Source organism: Polypterus senegalus, chromosome 12, assembly GCF_016835505.1.
Source record: "Polypterus senegalus isolate Bchr_013 chromosome 12, ASM1683550v1, whole genome shotgun sequence".
Lineage (NCBI taxonomy): Eukaryota > Metazoa > Chordata > Cladistia > Polypteriformes > Polypteridae > Polypterus > Polypterus senegalus.
The window spans coordinates 103,150,225-103,170,870 of NC_053165.1; the positions used below are offsets into that span (position 1 = coordinate 103,150,225).

The 20,646-nt window shown below is 36.9% G+C and overlaps 1 protein-coding gene across 1 annotated transcript in view; it reads left to right on the forward strand.

Annotated features, from left to right (window-relative positions):
• The window catches only part of LOC120541445 (inositol hexakisphosphate and diphosphoinositol-pentakisphosphate kinase 2-like), a 267,227-nt gene extending 249,645 nt beyond the window's left edge, over positions 1–17,582 (forward strand). Inside the window, 3 exon segments of the mRNA XM_039773073.1 lie at positions 6,781–6,918; positions 7,332–7,454; positions 13,730–17,582. Of these exon segments, the coding sequence (XP_039629007.1) occupies positions 6,781–6,918; positions 7,332–7,454; positions 13,730–14,346 (878 nt within the window). The 3' untranslated portion in view covers positions 14,347–17,582.
• Positions 17,583–20,646: the final 3,064 nt, after the last annotated feature.

The following is a 20,646-nucleotide window of genomic DNA, read 5'->3' on the forward strand; positions in this document are numbered from 1 at the left end:
TATAGACTGGGTAATGTGTTAGGAACGAAAGGATACCACATCGTTTGATGGAAATGAAAATGATCAACCTACAGAGCCCTGAATTCAAAGACGCCCCAAAAATCAGAGTGAAAAAATTATGTGGCAGGCTAGTCCATTTTGCCAAAATTTAATTGCAGCAACTCAAAATTGTACGCAGCACTTTGTATGGCCCCTGTGTTCTTGTATACATGCCTGACAACATCGGTGCATGCTTCTAATGAGATGACAGATGGTGTTGTGGGGATCTCCTCCCAGATCTGGACCAGGGCATCACTGAGCTCTTGGACAGTCTGAGGTGCAACCTGGTGGCATTGGATGGACCAAAACATAATGTCCCAGAGGTGTTCTATTGGATTTAGGTCAGGAAAGTGTGGTGGCCAGTCAATGGTATCAATTCCTTCATCCTCCAGGAACTGCCTGCATACTCTGAACACATGAGGCCAGGAATTGTCGTGCACCAGGAGCCACTGTACCAGCATAGGGTCTGACAATGGGTCCAAGGATTTCATCCTGATACCTAATGGCAGCCAAGGTGCCTTTGTCAAGCCTGTAGCGGTCTGTGTGACCCTCCATGGATATGCCTCCCCAGACAATCATTAACCCACCACCAAACTGCTCATGCTGAATGATGTTACAGGCAGCATAATGTTCTCCATGGCTTCTCCAGACCCTTTCACTTCTGTCACGTGCTCAGGGTGAACCTGCTCTCATCTGGAAAAAGCACAGGGCACCAGTGGTGCATCTTCCAATTCTGGTATTCTATGGCGAATTCCAATCGAGCTGCATGCTGCTGGGCAGTGAGCTCAGGGCCCATTAGAGGACATGGGGCCCTTGGGTCACCCTCATGAAGTCTTTCTGGTTGTTTGGTCAGAGACATTCACACCAGTGGCCTGCTGGAGGTCATTTTGTAGGGCTCTGGCAGTGCTCATCCTGTTCCTCCTTGCCCAAAGGAGCAGATACTGGTCCTGCTGATGGGTTATGGACCTTCTATGGCCCTCTCCAGCTCTCCTAGAGTAATTGCTTGTCTCCTAGAATCTCCTCCATGCCCTTGAGACTGTGCAGGGAGACACAGCAAACCTTCTGGCAATGACACGTATTGATGTGCCATCCTGGAGAAGTTGGACTACCTGTGCAACCTCTGTAGGGTCCAGGTATCACCTCATGCTACCAGTAGTGACACTGACTGTAGCCAAATGCAAAACTAGTGAAGAAACAGTCAGAAAAGATGAGGAGGGAAAAATGTCAGTGGCCTCCACCTGTTAAACCATTCCTGTTTTGGGGGTCATCTCATTGTTGCCCCACTAGTGCATCTGTTGTTAATTTCATTAACACCACAGCAGCTGAAACTGATTAACAACCCCCTCTGCTACTTAACTGACCAGATTAGTATCCCATAAGGTTCATTGACTTCCTGCTATACTCTTATTAAAAAGTGTTCCTTTAATTCTTTTGAGAGATATATATATATATATATATATATATATATATATATATATATATATATATATATATATATATATATATATATATATATATATGTGTGTATATAAAGCATGCACTGGTAAATTTGAAGTGGTGGCTTTTTTTTTTACAGATTACTTACCCATACATAGAGGACATTAATATAATGTGATAAATTTTACTGACACTTTTATTTGAAGGGTGTCTACATAGTGACTTTATAACATATGCATAATCATGGGATGACATTTAAGAACAAATTCCTTAATAGTAATGAACAGTTAACATTCTTATTTGGAGCATGTAGAACAAAATAACATTGATCTTTAAGAAGAAGAAAAAAACTGTTTCACAGTCCTGAACTCATTCCAAATTCACCATAATTTAACTAACATATGTATCAACACATTAGAGTCCACACTTGTGGGGAGCTCCTTGTTTTAATACAGTGCAATGGCATCTTCTTTATAAAACATCTACCATATGTTGTCTACTGAATGATATTATAAAATAATCAAATATTGCTTTTTAAATAATCAATATTTTTCAATAACCTATCCATGTGTTATGAATCTCCATGTAAACCTGTTCTGGACAGTTTTGCATTGTGTGCTTTACATGACATGCTAGTTTCAGATATGACACTTACATTGCATGCTGATTCAGTAAAACTAATGGTGATTCCAACGAATTTAAAGAGTGACAGAATGTTGTTGCAGTGAGCATCATTCCCTCTACTAAATGTAGTTTTTTCTGTATTCAGAGGCAGGTACTGTAGTTCTCATCCATCCACTTTAACACACTGACACAGTTAATTAAGTACAGCAATAGAGAAATGTCAATTGGTCTAAAAGCAAGGTATAATTTGGTGTCAAATGCATATGAATGAAAATTAATGTGATGTTTTCAAATGATTGCTCCCAGTGGAAGCATGTAAAGTGAAAACAATATAGGTCCCAGTACTGATTCCTGCGGAAATCCATATTTTACTTTTGAGTATAATGATGGAGTACTGACAGCATATTACTGGTATATCTGATAAATAATAACTAAACCAAGCCAGCACAGTACCTGTGAGCCTAATTTAACTTTCCAGTCTGTGTAGTAAAATAGAATGGTCAATGGCGTCAAATGTTGCACTGAAATGTTTTAACAGTGTAAGAAAAGTTTAAAGGTTTAGGAGTCATCTAGAAACATTTATGTTCTTCATAAAAATGAATACTTTTTATTATGTTACCATATCACTTCATCAGGAAACAGAGTATAGAGAAGAGATATTTATGGAAAATACATGCTGTGTTTGGCTTTAATTCTCAGCTCATTACTATTTGGAGACGCTTTTATCCATAGCAACTTGCAATGTTTGAGATATAATTGGTTAAATTTCTTTCATTTTTCCAAATGGATCACAAGCCGGTGATGTGACTTGCTCATGGTCAGTGTCAGAAGTGGGATTTGAACTCGCAACCTCAGAATGGTGGAGTTGGTGTTTTTAGTCTAGTAGGATTAGATAAGTTTATGCATTGTCATGCATGTTAAATGGAACTAAGGATCATAGTTGTAAAAGTTCAGGTGTGTTGATAGGTAAATGGGATGAAGCTGCCTCAACGTCTACCAGATGGTCTGCAATGTGGGAGAAGTATCATGGACATGAAGCCTGTGGGTTCAAGAAGCACCTCAGGAACTATTTACTTATACCCAGAGTAAAATAAAATGCAGTTAATTTCTAAAAAATATAGTCATGTATTCTGCAGCTACTAAATTCATCAAGGTTCAGCAAATGTTGGTGAAATCTGGAATGACTTAAGTCATTGTCGTTTAGTGTACTTGTATAATGTTTGCTGGTTAGACACAAAAAAAAAATGTCAGCGGTTTCCAAACTGAATTCATCACAGTACACTGATTAGCTGGTGTAGAAGATGATAGTTTTTTTTTTTTTTTTATAGAAACAGTGCCATACATTACTTTTCCCAACTTGCTTATCGAATCTGCAGTTTACAAAACTGAGCACTTTGTTGAAGTAGATTAACTCAGCAGCCTAATGTGACATTTTTGAATGGCACATTTGTTGAAGAAGCACTTTTGTGCTTGTACACCACTGGACTCAGCTGAACCAAATTTGTGACACTGCCATTTGGACAGCAAGTCAGGGGTAAGGGCTAGACAGAATGATCCTGATCCCTTCTTGGGTTTGTTTTTATAAGCCACCATTGAATAAGAACTTGTATGTCATTAATGCTGTGAGCACCTATACTCTTACCTATTGATCTCTTTGTTATTGACAAAGGATTACTTTTGAAGTCAAAGAGAACATCTTTCTGATCAGCCTTGTTAAGATGTTCTTGAAGCCTGTTTTAAATTAATATATTCTTAATTTATATTTTAATGATTTTTCCATCTTAGATAAATTGTGATTTAAGTGAGATTTTGTTTTACTGATGAAAGCCAGAATTTATCTGGAATGTAATTTTTGTAAAAAAAATGTTTAAATCTGAGTACCTTTGTAATTGACTGGTTTGTTAATTACCAAGTTTGGACTCTGAAGGTTATTTAGCTGAGGGGTTTTATGGTTTGTTTTTATTGTTTTGCCTGGCATTGTTTTCATCAATTCAGCTTTCTTGCGCTCATGCCATATGTTCACATAGGAATAAGTGATAAATGTTTTTGGTTGAAGTTTAAAAACACAGGTGCATTACGCTTAACTGGTTCTGAAGCCTAATCTCATTTGCAGATTGTACCTTTGGGTGTAATATTTTTGTAGTCTGAAATGTGATTTTTTTTTTCTTAGCAAATAATACATTTATTAATGATTAACTGTGCACTTTAATATATGAAGTATTTCATGGATATAATAATAATAATAAGCATGAAACCAAATCACCGATATTAGCCATGACAACGCAGTACATACATGATACATGTATAGTGTCTTAGCCTGAATCGTGTGTGTGTGTGTGAGAGAAAGTGAAAGAAAGGCAAAGTTATTTGGAGAAAAATAATTGAGTTTTGAGTTGTAAATTATAAGAATCCATATCATGTATATGAGTTGATTATTTGCTGCAAGCCTAATTCCAGCTCTTCCAGGTGAACTTTAATATTTATAATGTCACAAATTGAATTCCTTCCTTGTATTAAATTAAGCAGCCTACTTTTGGTTACTTACTTTTTCTCTGGTTGTTGTTTGTCATAATATACTAATATTTATTTATTTGTTGAACTTATGTAAAAAGCAAAACTTCCTGTCTACAGTAAATGTCAATCTATCTGTCGATCTCTCTATCTAATGAATAGTAAACGCTGTCTTAGATTTCACTGAACCACAGTAATAACTGGCTGTAAAAAAATTAGCCCAAAACCCCCTACTTATTTAGGTCTCTTGAGTAATGCTCTGAAAAGGGGATTTGCAGTTGTTTAACGATAACAATTGGTCCTGCTGCTGATGTTGTAGCTGACACATTCTGTTGCAATGCCCTTAGCTGAAACACAAGTTCATGAACAGCTATTTGTTGAAACAGACATTTTTCAAATGACTGAGCTGCCACGATTAGTGATTAATTAATCTTGAACTCCAAATTGCTCATTTTAAATGCAGTGTTTGAATGAATGATGGACATCTGAATCTTCCTCCACACTAGCCAGTATCACCTCAGGGATAGGTACAGATGAAAGAAGAAGAAAGTTGGATAGCTTACTTTACACAAAATTTCAATTTGAAGAAAAACTGTGTCACTGGAAGATTAAATCTGCACCTTTTTAGTTTGAATAATTCAAGTACATTAGGATTAGGTTAAAGAAGGCTGCAATAAGTGATTACCAAGAATAAGAGCAACAGAAAGTAGCTTCTTTGCCTTGTAATGTAACCAACATTGTTCGTATATCTTAAATAAATTGTGGACCAACTGGTTGCTGATAAGCTAATAATAACTAGTGTTGAATAGAGCACAAAGTGGAGGAGGAGGAGGAAAAGATTTACCTTTAAGTCATGCCACCATCATTATGAACATAGAAAAAAGAACAATAGGATTTTAGCACAACGGATGCATAAGCAGACAGTTCAAAACAGAATAATGGAGATAAACAGTGCAAGTGGAACACAAATGAGAAAGCAAGCAATTACCTAGCACATTTATGGAATAGTATACATTTTAATATTTCTCACAGTGTAAAGAAGGTTGGGGTTAAACCAAGAACTATAACTGTTCATTATCACCAATACTGCTTGTGATCTATATTGAACCAGTAGTTGTTTGTTCCAGTCACAGAAGATATCTGATAATGCAGATTAAATGTTACCATATATTTCAGATCTGCATTTATCTGTGCCATTAATTAGTATTAGGAGAATGTCATTAAATCTAAGTTCAAAATTAATTTGAATAAAAGCATGCTTTTTCAGGGGAATTCTCTGGTGCCTCAGTCCAGGTTAGATAGCTTTTTCTTGATTATATCAGAACAGTTTAAATACATGGTAATAATTATCCATCCATTCATCCATTTTCTAACCCGCTGAATCCGAACACAGGGTTACGGGGGTCTGCTGGAGCCAATTCAGCCAACACAGGGCACAAGGCAGGAACCAATCCTGGGCAGAGTGCCAACCAACTGCAGGGTTATAATTATCACAAGGTAATATTAAAAAAAAAAAAACCTTTAATGAAGCTGTAAATGCTCCTCCCTCTACTAAGATATCAAGATGAATATCCAAAACTCATTCCCCTTTCATAGCATCCCTATATACATCATTATTTAAGAAGTATGTGCAATTATAACTTCCTTTATCTGGTACTCAAAACAGCCATGTATTAAAAAGGCGACTCTACAGAGATCTAAAGCAGAAGGTGGCATGGCACTATCTAACTTTCACTTCTATTATGGGTTTGCAGATTCCCATTTAACACTTCTCCTTCTCCTTGCTGCTTGGCTGTTTGTTTTATTGTAGAGTGAAGAGTTTATGTAGGATTGGAATGCAAGTCTATTTTCTTTCTGGGTTTTTGCACTAAAGTGCCTCCAGAACAGCATTGCTTTTGCAGTTGCTTGATGCACTTTTTTTTTAAATATTGACATCTTTTTCGTTTATTTGGTTTTTGATGTCCTTGGTTTTTAACATACAGCAATTTCAGCCATCTTAAAATACAAATATTCCACATTTCTGGGTTGTTTGTAACATAACATAATTTGATAATTTGAAGAGAACATTAGCTAAGCTATCCAGTGAACACTAGAAACCTTTCTCTGTGTTTAGTTGCATCTGCAGTACCAGTGTAAATTTAAATAAATACTAAAAATGTTTTTTGACAGGTTTTGAGGGTTGTTCAATGGTACCTTCAGTCTATCCCTTGGAAACACTTCACAACTCACTCTCCCTAAAACAGGTGGATGACTTCCTGACAAGTATCTGTGAAAGGGGAGCAGACACCAATTGCCAGGCTAACCAAGGTAAATAATTTATCTCATTAACATTGCATCACTTACAAGACTTAACTCCTAAGGATATTTTAGAGTATTGTATATGTAGTGGAATTAAAAAATATTGAATAAAAATACAGAAAAGTATGTCTAGGTCATAGCTAAACATTAATAAATATGTACCTTTAGATGCTCAGATGGAATTGCAGAGCCATTCTGCACCATCCATCTTCATGCAGAGTTATTAGTCCTCTGTAAAAGAGTGCTCTTACAGACTCTGGTACTTTTAGTTATAATATTATTTTGGGATATTTTAAGATAAAATCTCAGTAAGAATGTTCTTATATGTGGATAGTTATTTTTGTTTTTAAATACAAAATCCTAAAATAAAATTATATTGACAGATTTCATGATATATATATACATTTTTTTGTTTTCTCCAGCTCTTTCATCTATGTTTGATTGCTCTAATCAGTCAGCAGTGGATGCCTTTATTCCACACCATGTCTTCCAATCATCTGTGACATCTCTGTCAATGCGTCACCGCAGTGATCGACCGCCCTGGTGTAAGTTCACTCAATAACTGGACCATAAATGTTTTACAGTTTAGTTAGATAGGTCAGTTGCTGGAGAAATAATCTACTCCTTTGTTTACATTTTTTATTTTTGAAGATTTTTTGTTCATTTAACATGGCCTGTTATCATACTGCCAGAAGAAGATTGATTTAACCATTTTCCTCTTGTTTATACTCTTTTCTTGGTCAAAATGTATGGAGCTACAGTACTTCCAAATCCCAAGAGCCAAAAACTAAACTTGAAATGAATAGAAGTACAATGCAGTGCAGACATTTACATTCTCAGTAAATTTTGTAACTCTGGGCCAGATTGGAATGGTCAAAGGGAAAACATAGCATTTATAACTGAGAAATAATATCTGTAACTTAAAGGTCAATAAATCATCCCACAATGTCTTAATTCATTAAATAGTGTGGTTTAACAATGTTTTCAGTATATGCCTTTTCCAGAGTATATACCATTCTGAACAGAAATTAGTTTGTGCTGCTAATTTTATTTACAGTCATCAAGATTCTACACATATGTTCCAGACCTTTTCATTAACCTCTTTTTTGAGTTGTTAATTGTTATGTATTTAAACTATTTGTGTATTTATTTATTTATATTTATGTATTATGTATTTAAACAGCTTTAAACTAGAAACATGAAATGAAGTGTAGATTCATAAATGGTCAAGTTTCAAGTACAGCATTATTATCGTGTGTACAAGGACCAATACATTTCTTAGTTGTGTGTCTCGAACGTCTAAGAAGAAATTTAACACAATAAATAAAACACCACTTAATTTTAGATTTTAGAGTTAAGGACACAGATCAGGTATGATCGTGCTGTTGTCAGTTTAAGTGGCTCTTAAGTAGTCTTTAAAGGATTAAAAACTGTCTCTTAATCAAGTGGTATGAGGACTAATGGTCTTTAACCATTTGCTAGAATGAAGGGGAGGGAAAAGTAACTGAATGACTAATGTCTGATGTTTGTGTTCTGGACAGAAGGAAGCTATGTTCCAGTAATAATCCCATTAGACCTTCTGTATTGTTATGTAGTCCTAAGCTGAACTTGTATCAAACAAAGATGTAGTGCAACCAGTAAGAACAGACTCCACTGTGCACCTAAGAATTTTGGTGAGCAGAGACTGAAACAGCCGGGCTTTTCTTAGGTATCTGAGGAAGTAAACACATTGCTGAGTCTTCTTGATGGTAGCCAACATGTGTTGTTTCCACTACAGATAATCAGTGATGGTCACTCCAAGAAATTTACAACTGTTGACCCTCTCTACAGTTTTCTCCCCAATGTAGATGGGAGTGTGGTATGCATCTTGCTTCCTTCTGTGCAGAGTCAATGTTTCTGTGTTTTCCCTTTAACACTAGAATCCCTAAAGCCTACAAAAAAAGTTGTAATCCTGGGCCACCTTAAATTCCATTGCATCTCTCCATCAGTATCTTTTGTTTTGCAAATGTGTTGATCAGTACAAGCAGCAAGCAGCCTGGTCACTCATCCCCCTTACTGAGAAAGCTGAAGTCAAGTCAGATACAAAATTCTCAGGAGCTGACGTCTCTTTATCTGGCAGTGAGGTGTTTGGAATTGTATAGGTTAAATTAAGTATTGTTATTTGGGATACATACATTTCATGTGTGTTCCATGTCTATAACGATCTAGGTAAATGTCAGATGACAGGAAATGCAAGGCAAGAAATGTCTAACACATAACTAAAACAGAAAATGACAAAATGCAGCCATAAAGTACATAATGTGCGAAGACTGATGTCCACATACCAAATAAACACTTTCATAAAGAGTATAACAACACAAGTGAGCTTTTATTCAAGAATATACCCAAAGAAAAAAAAATAATTTGTTGCTGTCAATGAGTAAAAACCTAAGCCTAAATATCAGCTGACATGTCTGTTTGTCTTGTGCAGAGGTAAGAACTTCTGTCTTTTAATCAAGAGGTTGTGAGTTGGAGTCTGAGTTATTCCTGTTTTGAATAGTGAGTTGCTATTATTATCACTATAATATAATAAAAACATACATTCAAATTCATTCTGTAACACCCAATGTAAATTTTGCTACCTGTAAAAGATATCGCTGAAGGGATATAAGAAATGCTGGTGAATCATTTCTTCTTGGTATCTTGTCACTTGATTTTTTTTTTTATTCAATTTTATTCTTTAATAAAAGCACACTTGTTTGGTTATACATTTGCGAAAGTGTTTATTTTATATTCCAGTAACCACTTGAATGATATCAAATCTGTCTCTGCTTCTCTCACGCATGCACACACACATCCATGCATGAAAATGTCATTATTTGAAAGCACTATGTCATTTGAACATGAGTTGTCATTGAACATATTTTTTTTCCCGATCTTGCCCAAACTCCACATTATGGTGCATGGTACTGGGAATGCAGAAAGACTTCATTTTGGGTGCATACACCGTCCGCATGGCACTGCCAGATCTAAACACTAGTGTGGAGAGTGGAAAGTGACTTTAGCTGCAGGTGGAAGTCCCACTTTATTTATGGTGCCAAGCAGGGTTGTGTTGCAGTGCAGCAGTCTATTAGACAGGGAAAGCGACTTGAACACATTGTCTGTTGTTACAGTTCTACCTTTGTACAGAAAGTCTGCTTGTGCTGATTGACACATTTGCAAAACAAAAGACGCTGATGAGGAGAGGTGCAAAGGAATTTAAGGTGGCCTGGGATTACGTTTTTTTTTCGTAGACTTTGGGGATTCTAGTGTTAATAGGCATCCTTACACTACCTTGGGCAGGGACTATATTGAAAAAAGTTATCATTCCAAGGCTCTGCGGATAAACAAATGCACAAAATATGAACCAAAAAACTGGACTTATGTACACGCAAGAACAAAATTAATATTTGTCATCTCCTTCCTTTATTATCAAATGTATATACTTGAATCCTCTCTCAAACATTTGGTTTTAGCTTGGGCTAAGGCTGCTTTGGAGAAGAATCTGTGTTTCCTTTGATCAGTGTCCCCCTCTGTTCCACTAGCGTATACCAGTGTTTGGAACTCAAGAGTGCCTGTGCCTACACTCAGTGAAGAGTGCTCCACAACAATAAAACTAAATTAATTAGAATAAACTGAGAGGAAGATTATAATGAATGATGTGAATTCTACATAGAGTTCAACCTTGTCAATAGAAACCAAGGTGCACAAATGGGAGAGACAGGTTTAAAATCATTTATTTTCCTGAAGAAAAGGGTTAATTAATCCTAAGCAGACATAATTTTGTGCTAGCCAGAGAAGGTCACTGTTTGAGACCTCTATTTCAGTTTATTTTTGGACAGTGATATTCACTGAGTTCCAGAGCATTGTACCAAATGCACAGGTATATTGGAATAACACATTTTACAAATTTCTAATTACATGATGTGCATACATTAATTACATGTATACACGCATTTGTTTAAAACAGTAAAACAAAACAGTTCCAAGCTGATTATTATAAGTGGAACTTAAAATATCTTTCCATTAATATTGTTGTTGAACTAAGGCCAGTTGACAACAAAGGAAAGGAAAACAAAAACTGTAGTTAGCAGCCTTCCTGGAGAAAATAAACCTCTAGGAGCACCTGATCAGTTATAACATAAAGTCATAGACAAAGTCAGACACAGCCACATTTCTGGAGACTTAAGTCAACTGACTGCCCCCTCCCTTGGACATTCTAAAGTTAAGTCCATGCTGGACCATCTTATATGACACCAGAATTTTTAAATCTTTGATTCCAAGACTTCTTTTATCTTGGATAGCTATCCATGGGCAGGTAAACCGCTTCAAAGTAGAGAAATGGCATCAATTTCCACACTAAAACACCATGAAGAGACACAGAATAGAAAAGGGTCACTAATGATTCATACTTAATGTATTACTATGTATACTTTATACATATAGCTAGAAAATAGAGTTGCAGTATGCACAGCTGTTCAGCAGCTCTAATCAGGGCAAGTTAGACTAAAGTAGTGAGTGTTCAGCCTGGATTTAAAACATTTAAGATTGAAGGGGCATCTTTTATATAAGCTAGCAGATCGTCCCACAGTTTTGGGGCCCTGCAACTAAAAGCTCAATTTTCCACTGTTATTTTGTTAATTCTTGGAATCTTAGTAGGCCAGCATCTTGAGATCTTAATACTTGTTCTGGGTTTGTCAACAGTGAAAGTTCAGATAGGCAAGCAGGACATTGGCCATTTAAAACAAAATGGATGATTTTAAAATCATCCCTTAGTTTAACTGGAAGCCGGTAGAAACACTTGAGAATAGGAGTTATGTTGTACTTTTTAGCTCTTGTTATGATTATTGTAGCAGCATTTTGAATTTGCCTAAAATTGCAGTTAAAATGCTTTGATTCCCAGTGAATAACACGTTCCAAAGGCTAAAACTGGTAGAAATAAATGAAAGAATTAATTTCTCATTGTCCTCCATATTTAGAAATAATATAAATTTTCCACTATTTTTAAGGTGCAAAAGGAACACATAGTTGGCTCCATTTTTTAAGTTAAACTTATGGAACTGGGGCACAAGGAGAGAGAGAAGGAGTTTGCCCAATACAATATTTAGATTTTGACATGACAACTGAAATATGGGGTCTTGCATTGTCAAGTTTGTCATTAAAATCTGTTCTGCTGACATTTTAGGTATTTAACGTTATACCTCATATCTCACATTTATTATTAGCAGATGTTCTAAACAGTACATGAAAATTTTTTCTGTTGTCTAATCCAAAATAGTAGTTAGAGCAGGCCAAAAAGAGAGCTTTTTTACTGTTTAAAACTGTTCATGCAGTTTGGAAAACCTGTAGTTTTGTTGCTCTGTACCTATGCTCTAGTTTTTGACATACTAAATTAAGAGCCCAGATACTCTTATTAAACCATGGTGATTTTCTAGGTGTTTTAGTCAATTAAAACACCTAGTCAAAGTTTGGCTTTAAAATAAGTCATATTATAGTTGATTTAGATTGTTGATTGCTGATTTAGATATGCAGATAGACAACAGTGTTGGCGTTTTCAAAAACATGAGGCTATGCACTGGTGGGGAAAAAAGTTGGGTGATCAGATATCTCAGATTTATTGTCACATATGACAAACCCCTGGTCCGCCAAAGTGATCAACGGTGCTGCGCAGTATTTTTCTCCATTTTATACTGTGCTCATTTCACCTAGTGAACCATCCTCTTCTGGCTTTTCTAATTGTGCTTCATGAAAGCCGTAATGTTTGAGAAACACTACTCTAAAATAAATGTGAGCGAGCCAATTAAATTGTTATCCCAAAGTGGTTGTGGGGGGAAAAAAATCGGCACTTTATACCTTTGATAAAATGCCTCTTTTACTGATACTCTTATTAAAACTTTGTGAACACTAATGAAATCATCTGAAGCAGATCACTGGCTAATGGGAATTGTAGTCCCGAAATCAGGATTTGCACAAGGTTGCAGATTAAACGGGATTGGCATGATCTATATTAAATGCCTTTATTAGTGGATCAGTTCCATGAAATTGACTACGCTCACAGCCATAGCACCTGGCTAAACATGTCCTTCACCAGACTTTGCTCCTTTCACTTCAATTCTGCAGGGAGTTATCATTTGTATTAAGTGGCACACACCATTTCTCCATGTGATTCCTGTCATCACTGTGTTGAAATGATCCATTAGAATGCTCCACCCTCTGTTAGCTTTTATTCCTACAATTTCAATCAAATCCATCAAGGCATTTTTGAAATTTTGGAGTACTTGGTTTTTCTGGGGTTTTTTTTACCCCTAAATACTAATATATCAAAATGTTCTTTCTTAGCAGATACCTGCTACCCTAGATGTACCACTGTGCCAAATGTCAGCTTTTTAACAAAACGGGAAATGTTTTTGCTCATGAGTGAGCGAGTCAGTCAGCTACAGCTGCCATATTCCTTGGACCCAGGACCATCGATAGTCATGCACTGAGATGAGCTGAGTGATGGGAACACTTCACAAGTGATGGTGCAAAGCGCCTGCCTTGTGCTTTTATTGAAACTTAGTCCAAACAGGGTGTAAAACAGTGCAGTGCTTCTTCTAATAAATAAATAATGTATTTAATTAAAGACATTTAAAGAAGTACAGTTGAAATTCCAAATTAATAAACAGGACTGTCTTTACATTTAATTTAACAGTTTAAAGTATAAGCTGTGTCTTATTTATTATTGAAAATGGAAAGTATCGATTGTAATTTCAAGATCTGAAATATATTATTTGTAACTATATTATATATTCTTTTATTGCAGACAGCAGTGGTCCATCCAGCACTGTTTCAAGTGCTGGCCCCTCTTCCCCATCAACAGTTGACACTTCTCCGAGGTTCAGTTTCAGTGAAAAGAATCCCCTTACTCCTCAAAGCAGTGAAGATGCACATGGGAGCCATGGGGCATCAACAGCTCAAGAAAATCAATCAAGTGCTCACACCACTGTTCCTTCTCAACAAAGTGTACCTTTAAATGAATTACGTTTAGCAAGTGGGCAGAGATTTACTGGAAACCAGCATTCTTATAAAGACTCTTGCCCCGACCCACCTTGTGAACTAACAATATCTGAAGATGAAAAACAGCAAAGTAGTAGTGAGCAGTTATCTTCTTCAGCAAATATCGAGGGCTTGGAAACCCATGGAATTATGAATCACTCTTCTGTGAATTCTTTCTCGAAATCGAGCCTGGAGAATAACGGTCACCTTTGTAACCACATGACTGCACTAGAAATGGCGGAGAAGGACAAGGACATTAATGTGGTTCCTCATTGTGCCCTGGCTGCAGAAGAGACGGAAGAATTTTTTGACACACAGGAATCAACAGATGTTTGGGAATATGAAAATCTTCCCACCAGATGTTCAGAGAAATCTGAAAAATGAAACATTTCAGAATTGTAAATGAGCATCATAAATTTGTCATTTTCAGGCAGGTATAGTGATGCACACTGAATTTCTAGTAAAGTACAAATCACACTTGTCAGGAATATCTCCCTTACCTTTAAGATCTTGTTGGTCTTTTTACATTAAAAGCTGCTGTCTGCGATATGCTGTCTTACATCAAATACATTATTGTTTTTAAATCAGTAAACTATAGTAGTAAAAAATATGCTTTTAATGTTGCTGAACAGTTTAATTTCAGTTAGATTTGTTCACAGTAACAATAAGTTTGTTGTTAGTCATCCTGCAAAGGTAGCAGAAAATCAGTGTGGAACACAAGTGCAATGCTCACCCACTTGGTAATATCTAAAAAAAAGAAAAATTCAAGCTTTAAGGAGAATAAATTTGATTAAATTAGTACAAGTGAGAATACAGCAGTGAATTTGTATACAAATTTAAACAGTAAAACAGAAGCAGCTTTTTCTCGTCAGGTGCCCTTTTCTGTACCCCATGCGCATTGATGGGTTTGCTTACAGTGTCTCTGTGGGGCTGCTGCTTCACTTTGCCTCTTGCATTTACTTCATACCTGTCTCATTGACACCGTTTACTTTTTGATTTGTTTTATATAATTTTTGTAGGGCTTCCATCATTTTGTATGTTTCCAGAAAGCTGATCCTTGCATTTAAGCGTAGTTCTTGAGTTGTTTTCAAAAACAAGTGGGACGTGTGGAAAATAGAATTACAGGCACACCTTTGCTCTACACATATAGCTCTATGGGTCAGATCTTCTGTTTTACCTATTTTTTCCTTTATTTGTTAATCTTTTTATTTTAGGCAAATGAGACATTTATTTTTATACTTAAAAAATTTAGTCCAACTAATAACTTAACCCATCAGTACTAACAAAAGGCCAGCGGCTTTGAGTTCGGTGATTTCTGCTTGCTATCTACAAGCCAAAGCTGTCCATAAAGAGTTCATTTTCAGCAGTTGTAACACTGCTGAACATTTGGTGTCATTCATCGTTTCCCCCAAGTTGCTGTCTTTAGTTTCAAAGTGAAAGCAACTGGCTAATTTTTTATTTTGGACAGAAGAATTATAGTTGGATTGGTTTCTCATATTACACCTGTTTACTAAAAATGATGTTTTAGCTGTCTTTATTTGTAGTACTTATTGCTGCAATGAAATGTGAACCCCAAAAGCTATTTACGTTTTTTTTTTTTCACTTGTGTAAAAACTTCAGTTTTAAAAAGTATGCCGACATATTTCCTGAATGTCATTAGAATATTGTTAATATTTGACATCTTGATTTGTGAGGTGCTTCCTTTGCCAAAGCTGTATTTAGACATGACCTGCTCTTAATGAAATCGGTTTATTTTGTATATAGTATGATTGAACAGAAATAATATTGTGGCATATATTGTGATCTGTAAATTACATATTTATTAACAGAGCGCATTGATATATTAGGGTTTCGCGGTATACCAGTAGTGAAAAATCCAGTTTTTAAAACGGTAAGGTACCAGTATTTAAGGAATTTCGGTACCAAAAATACATAGTAGTTATGAAAGGCCTAGCGCCCCCCGACACTGTTGACTCCCCCACCACTTTCAGTGCACTAGAGCAGTGTTTCTTAAGCTATGGGTCACGGAGGTTTGTGATGGGTCACCACGTGCTTGTGTAGAAAATTACAAAAGTTCATCCAAGTGGGAATTCTGGGCTGAGCAACATGCATGCTGCTATTTATCGTACTTTTTACAGCAGCAGCAGCATGTGAAACAACTCCATTGACGCATAGGAAGCTTTAGTTTCCGTGGCATGAAAATGTAATCAGTTTTTCTCAGCTGCCATCTCACAACCTTCTAATCATTCAGTCTGAGAAAACTGACCTTAACGATGCGTATAAGAAGAGTATAGAGACGAACTTGAGAGCTAGATTAACAAAGAAGAGAAACGTTTTCCAACACAGCAGGCATAGAGGAGTTGCTTTCCATGGCGCTTGTTGTGCCGCTTACCTGTATGCATCTTACAGTGTGACTTTTGAATGCTATAGACATGCGTAAAATGCAGATTATTTACCAGTCTCCACAGGTTAGCAATAAACTCCATGGCTGGCAGGGTTACTGTTGTAGTGAAAAGTTCAGACCCCTGTGACAATCAGATTGTAACTCATTTGATCTCCTCTGGTCGAGTTTATTACTTAAACTATGTCTGTTCAGTAAAGAGGAGTGCATTCTGCAACAAAATGAATAACAAAGCGCCCAACAAAGTAGATGGGTGTACAATGCAGCTGAGCTCGCAGTATTACAAGTCAGAGAGAGACACGAAAGCACAGTGCAGTAAACCGATAATGCAGATGCACACACACATTTATCTATCTATTTATTTTATTTATTTATTTATGTATGTATGTATGTATGTATGTTTGCCTACTGAGTTTGTTTTGTAAATGTTGCTTGGCACAAGATGCACTCCGATTGCTGTCGGCTTCTTATAAGTGAACCTCTCACAACTGAGCATAGAGCTAAGCGTGATGTCGACCCTTTAACATTCGCAGTGTTTTCTTTTAATGACAGGAAGACTGCTGCCCGTTCTGAGGAGTGCAGCTGTCAACTGTAACCAGTGCATTAACGTGACATGGGCCACTTCTTCCCTTAAAGAATTTCTTTGTGTTTCTATGCCGTGAGTCCTGCATGCACCGATAGTTTTGAAAGCGTATAAATGAAGCACATGGGAATTTGATTTTCATGGGGTTGGGAATTTTTCTTTATAAAGTCCCTTTGCAGAGTTTGCCACAAATTTGTACGTGCCGAGTGTATTTGAACTTGTATATCATATGCGTTTTTGGCCATTTCTGTATGGACAAGGATCCTTTTGAAAATGACGTGAAAACTCCAGTGTGGAGTGCGTTTTTAAATGAAATTATGGTAGTGTGGATGAAGCTTCAGTGTGGGATAATTCCCATCAGCCATCTCCTCAAATATGCAGTGGCGTAGCTCGAGTTCGTGCCACTCAGTGCATCAATTTGCCGCCTTTCATCATATCTGAATATGGTAACCTATTTAAATAGAAAATTAAAATGCCGTATAGAGAAAAATGAAGATAAATTTAGATTTATTCATATATAGAAAAACAGCAATAGTTTTTCACATATAGTTATTTATAAGCATCAACTAGATGAGAATATTGTATAGACGCATTGATAAGCCGTGTTCTGATTGTTAGTTTAATATAATTATGCTGCGAAAACCAGAACCAGTGTGGTGTACTGTAGTGATAGGTGGGGATGTTTTCTGCGCAAAGTAAGAACGCATTCGGATTAATAATGAAACAAAATTATACATTGTAAATTAGCTGCTTATCTTCCTAGAAATTATCATCGGTGTAATGTTTATGTTTATTTTTGCCTCATAAATTTCAACTGCTGTGTCTGATGCCGTCACAGTCTGAAAATTATTTTTGAAGCATTCGTGGATAAAAATCACAGAATTTAACTTTTTTCTTTTTTTTTTGTGCTGCTTACACACGAATTGTACTGAGCCTTTTGGCCAATAATGCCTTCCCCAAAACTGTGCCGCCCGGGGCGGACCACCCACTCCGCCCGCCCTAGCTACGCCACTGCAAATACAATGTGCTTTAGACTCCACAGTGAACTCTACAAGGAACGGCAAGTTTTGACGCACTGGAGAATTCAAAAGGGAAAATGTAGCTTGTAGAGAAGTATGGAGGCATTGCATTTATGTGGCACAACAGGCGCAACACGCTCGGTGCACGAGGTAGACTAGTGAGTGTCAGCGGGGGGTTATGGGAAGGATCTGTTATTTGCTTCAGTACACTTTTGGTGTCACTACGATCCGAAAACTGGTATCTATACCCAAGTCAAAATTATAGCACTGATCCATCACTACAATATATCTTTATTTGTAGTTTTTCATTTATGTATTATTGAATCATACATATATATATATATATAATATATATTTTATATATTATATATATATATTATATATATTTCAGAACTCCTTTTTTAAAAAAAAGTTCACTATATTTAGTGTTTTAGAATTTAGTTTTTTTAAGGAGTTCCCAAGATTTGAAAATAATAATAATAATAAGGAAATTATATTGTTATAAGATACATCATAAATATTACTAAACAGTGCACACTGCCAAGTTGTCCAACAATTAATAATCATGAAAATGAATGAATAAGGAATCTTGTTAAAAAATAAAAAGATTAAATCTGTTATGTTTTCTATGTCTAGTGTGTTATGTTATGTTATTTGCTGCTTGTGGACAATTTAAGGTCAAGTGATACTGAGAAAAAATTCTGGTGAAGCAAAAAGATTAATAAACATTATCAGGTGATGACTATTTTTTAAATCCTTAAAAATAATCATTAACTCAAATAATTCATCAAATGTGTTTAGATGTTTGTTAAGCAGTGCCAACGGGACACTCAGAAAGGGAGAGTAAATGAAATGGCCCTGACTAATCCGACTAATGAGCGTTAATGTGACACGTGTGCTTCACCCCAGTCTCAGTCCCGAGTTCTGCAATTAGCTTCTCTGTTTTGATGGACGTCCACTCTGATTTCCTATTAATGTCGCAGGGATGTTTGTCTGTCAACTGTCAATTTCAGGTTGTTCACTTTTCATCAGTGTTTGCTCTTTGAAGAACTTTAACCAAGGAACTGAGACGTTCAAAGAGCTGATGACATCATCTTAGTCTTCTGGCTTCATTCAGTAGGGTGAGACATACTGCTGGAGGGTTAGAGGGTCATTGTCAGTTGTATTTAGTGGAATCATGGTGAAAAGATTAATAAAACAAAGTCAAGAGGCAAAAAGTTGAAAACAAAGTCAATACATATTAAAAGCTAAACTTCTGGTAACAGAAGATTAATTACTTTGGTGATTAATTGCTTAATGATAAAAGACCAAGAGGGCAATTATATGCAAACCCCGTATAATTGAAAGAGACCAAATAAAATGTCTGTTGTCCGTTTAGCGGTGATGACTTTTCAGAAATGAGCCTAGCAGTAGACTGCCTGCAGATGGTGGTGGAGGTTAAGAGGTCAGTAAAAAGGAAGAGGCGGATTCAAGCAATCAAGTGATATCATAACTCGTCTTGCCGTTGATCTTTGGATCTGCAGATGAAACAGGAGGAGTGACGTTAGGCGACAGCACCATCCCTCAGTCGGGGCGGAATTACAGTCGAATTAGTCCTTAGGTTGTGTCCCAATCACACGTGACACGGGTGGCCCAAACCGAAAGGCCATATACCCAGGAGAGCACATTGGCTTTGGTGTGGAGGGAGCTATGGATATGTTCAACCGTGAATTTATATGACTGGAGGCCCAAACACCACCGTATGATGCGAGGATTTAACTCTTCATGTAATCTTATCCACTGGAGAGGAACATGATCAGTGACGAGGGTGAACTCCCCTCTCATGAGGAATGACCTGAATGACCTACTTAAGCACCAAGGCTTCTCACTTCCTGGCCACATACCTGGTCTCCTGGTCCAATAGTTACTGATTCAGATACATCACAGGGAGTCCAACACCATTGACACTTTGGTTCAGCATGGCCATGGACCAAGACCTTTGTCTGAAGCAACTGTCTGGAGCAGTGTTTTTCAACTGGGGTTCCGTGAGTGCTAGCCAAGGGTTCCACCGAAAAAGTCCCATGATATAGGATATACTGGTGAATAATTGCACAGTGTTCTGTGAGCAAGGTAACCATTTGCACAGGGTTCCACTCCAGCGAAAAGGTTGAAAAACACTGGTCTGGAGGATAAAAGGGATTTAAAAGTTGGGAGTTAATAAAACAGTTGTGATGCAAGACCTGCTTTAGGTCACAGAATTCAGTTTTGGTTTTATCATTCCATGCCACAGTGTTAGGCGTTTGCTTTTTTGTTAAGTTTATCAAAGGTGAGTCCTTTCAGAGAAGCGAGGGACAAAACAGCAGCAGTACTTTGCTAACCCCAGGCTAGGCAATGGACTAAAACTCTCCTCAGTAACACCTGGTCCAGCATTTGCTTGATCTCAAGGTCAACTTCAGTGTGTTTTGCTTCTGGGAGACTGGGGGAGGGGCATTCCGTGACAATGACTCATGGGTCTGTGATGATGTCATGTGTAATCAGTGTGGTCCACCTACAACCACTCATGGGACAAATGTATTGGTGCTTCAGGCTCCTTTTGTTGCTGGGATGTTAAATTGAGGTGTTCCCTATGAACGAAGAGGTAGTGGAGGCTGGCCGGTGTAGGGATTGGGCTCCCTTACCTTCCACAGTTTCAGCAATATGTG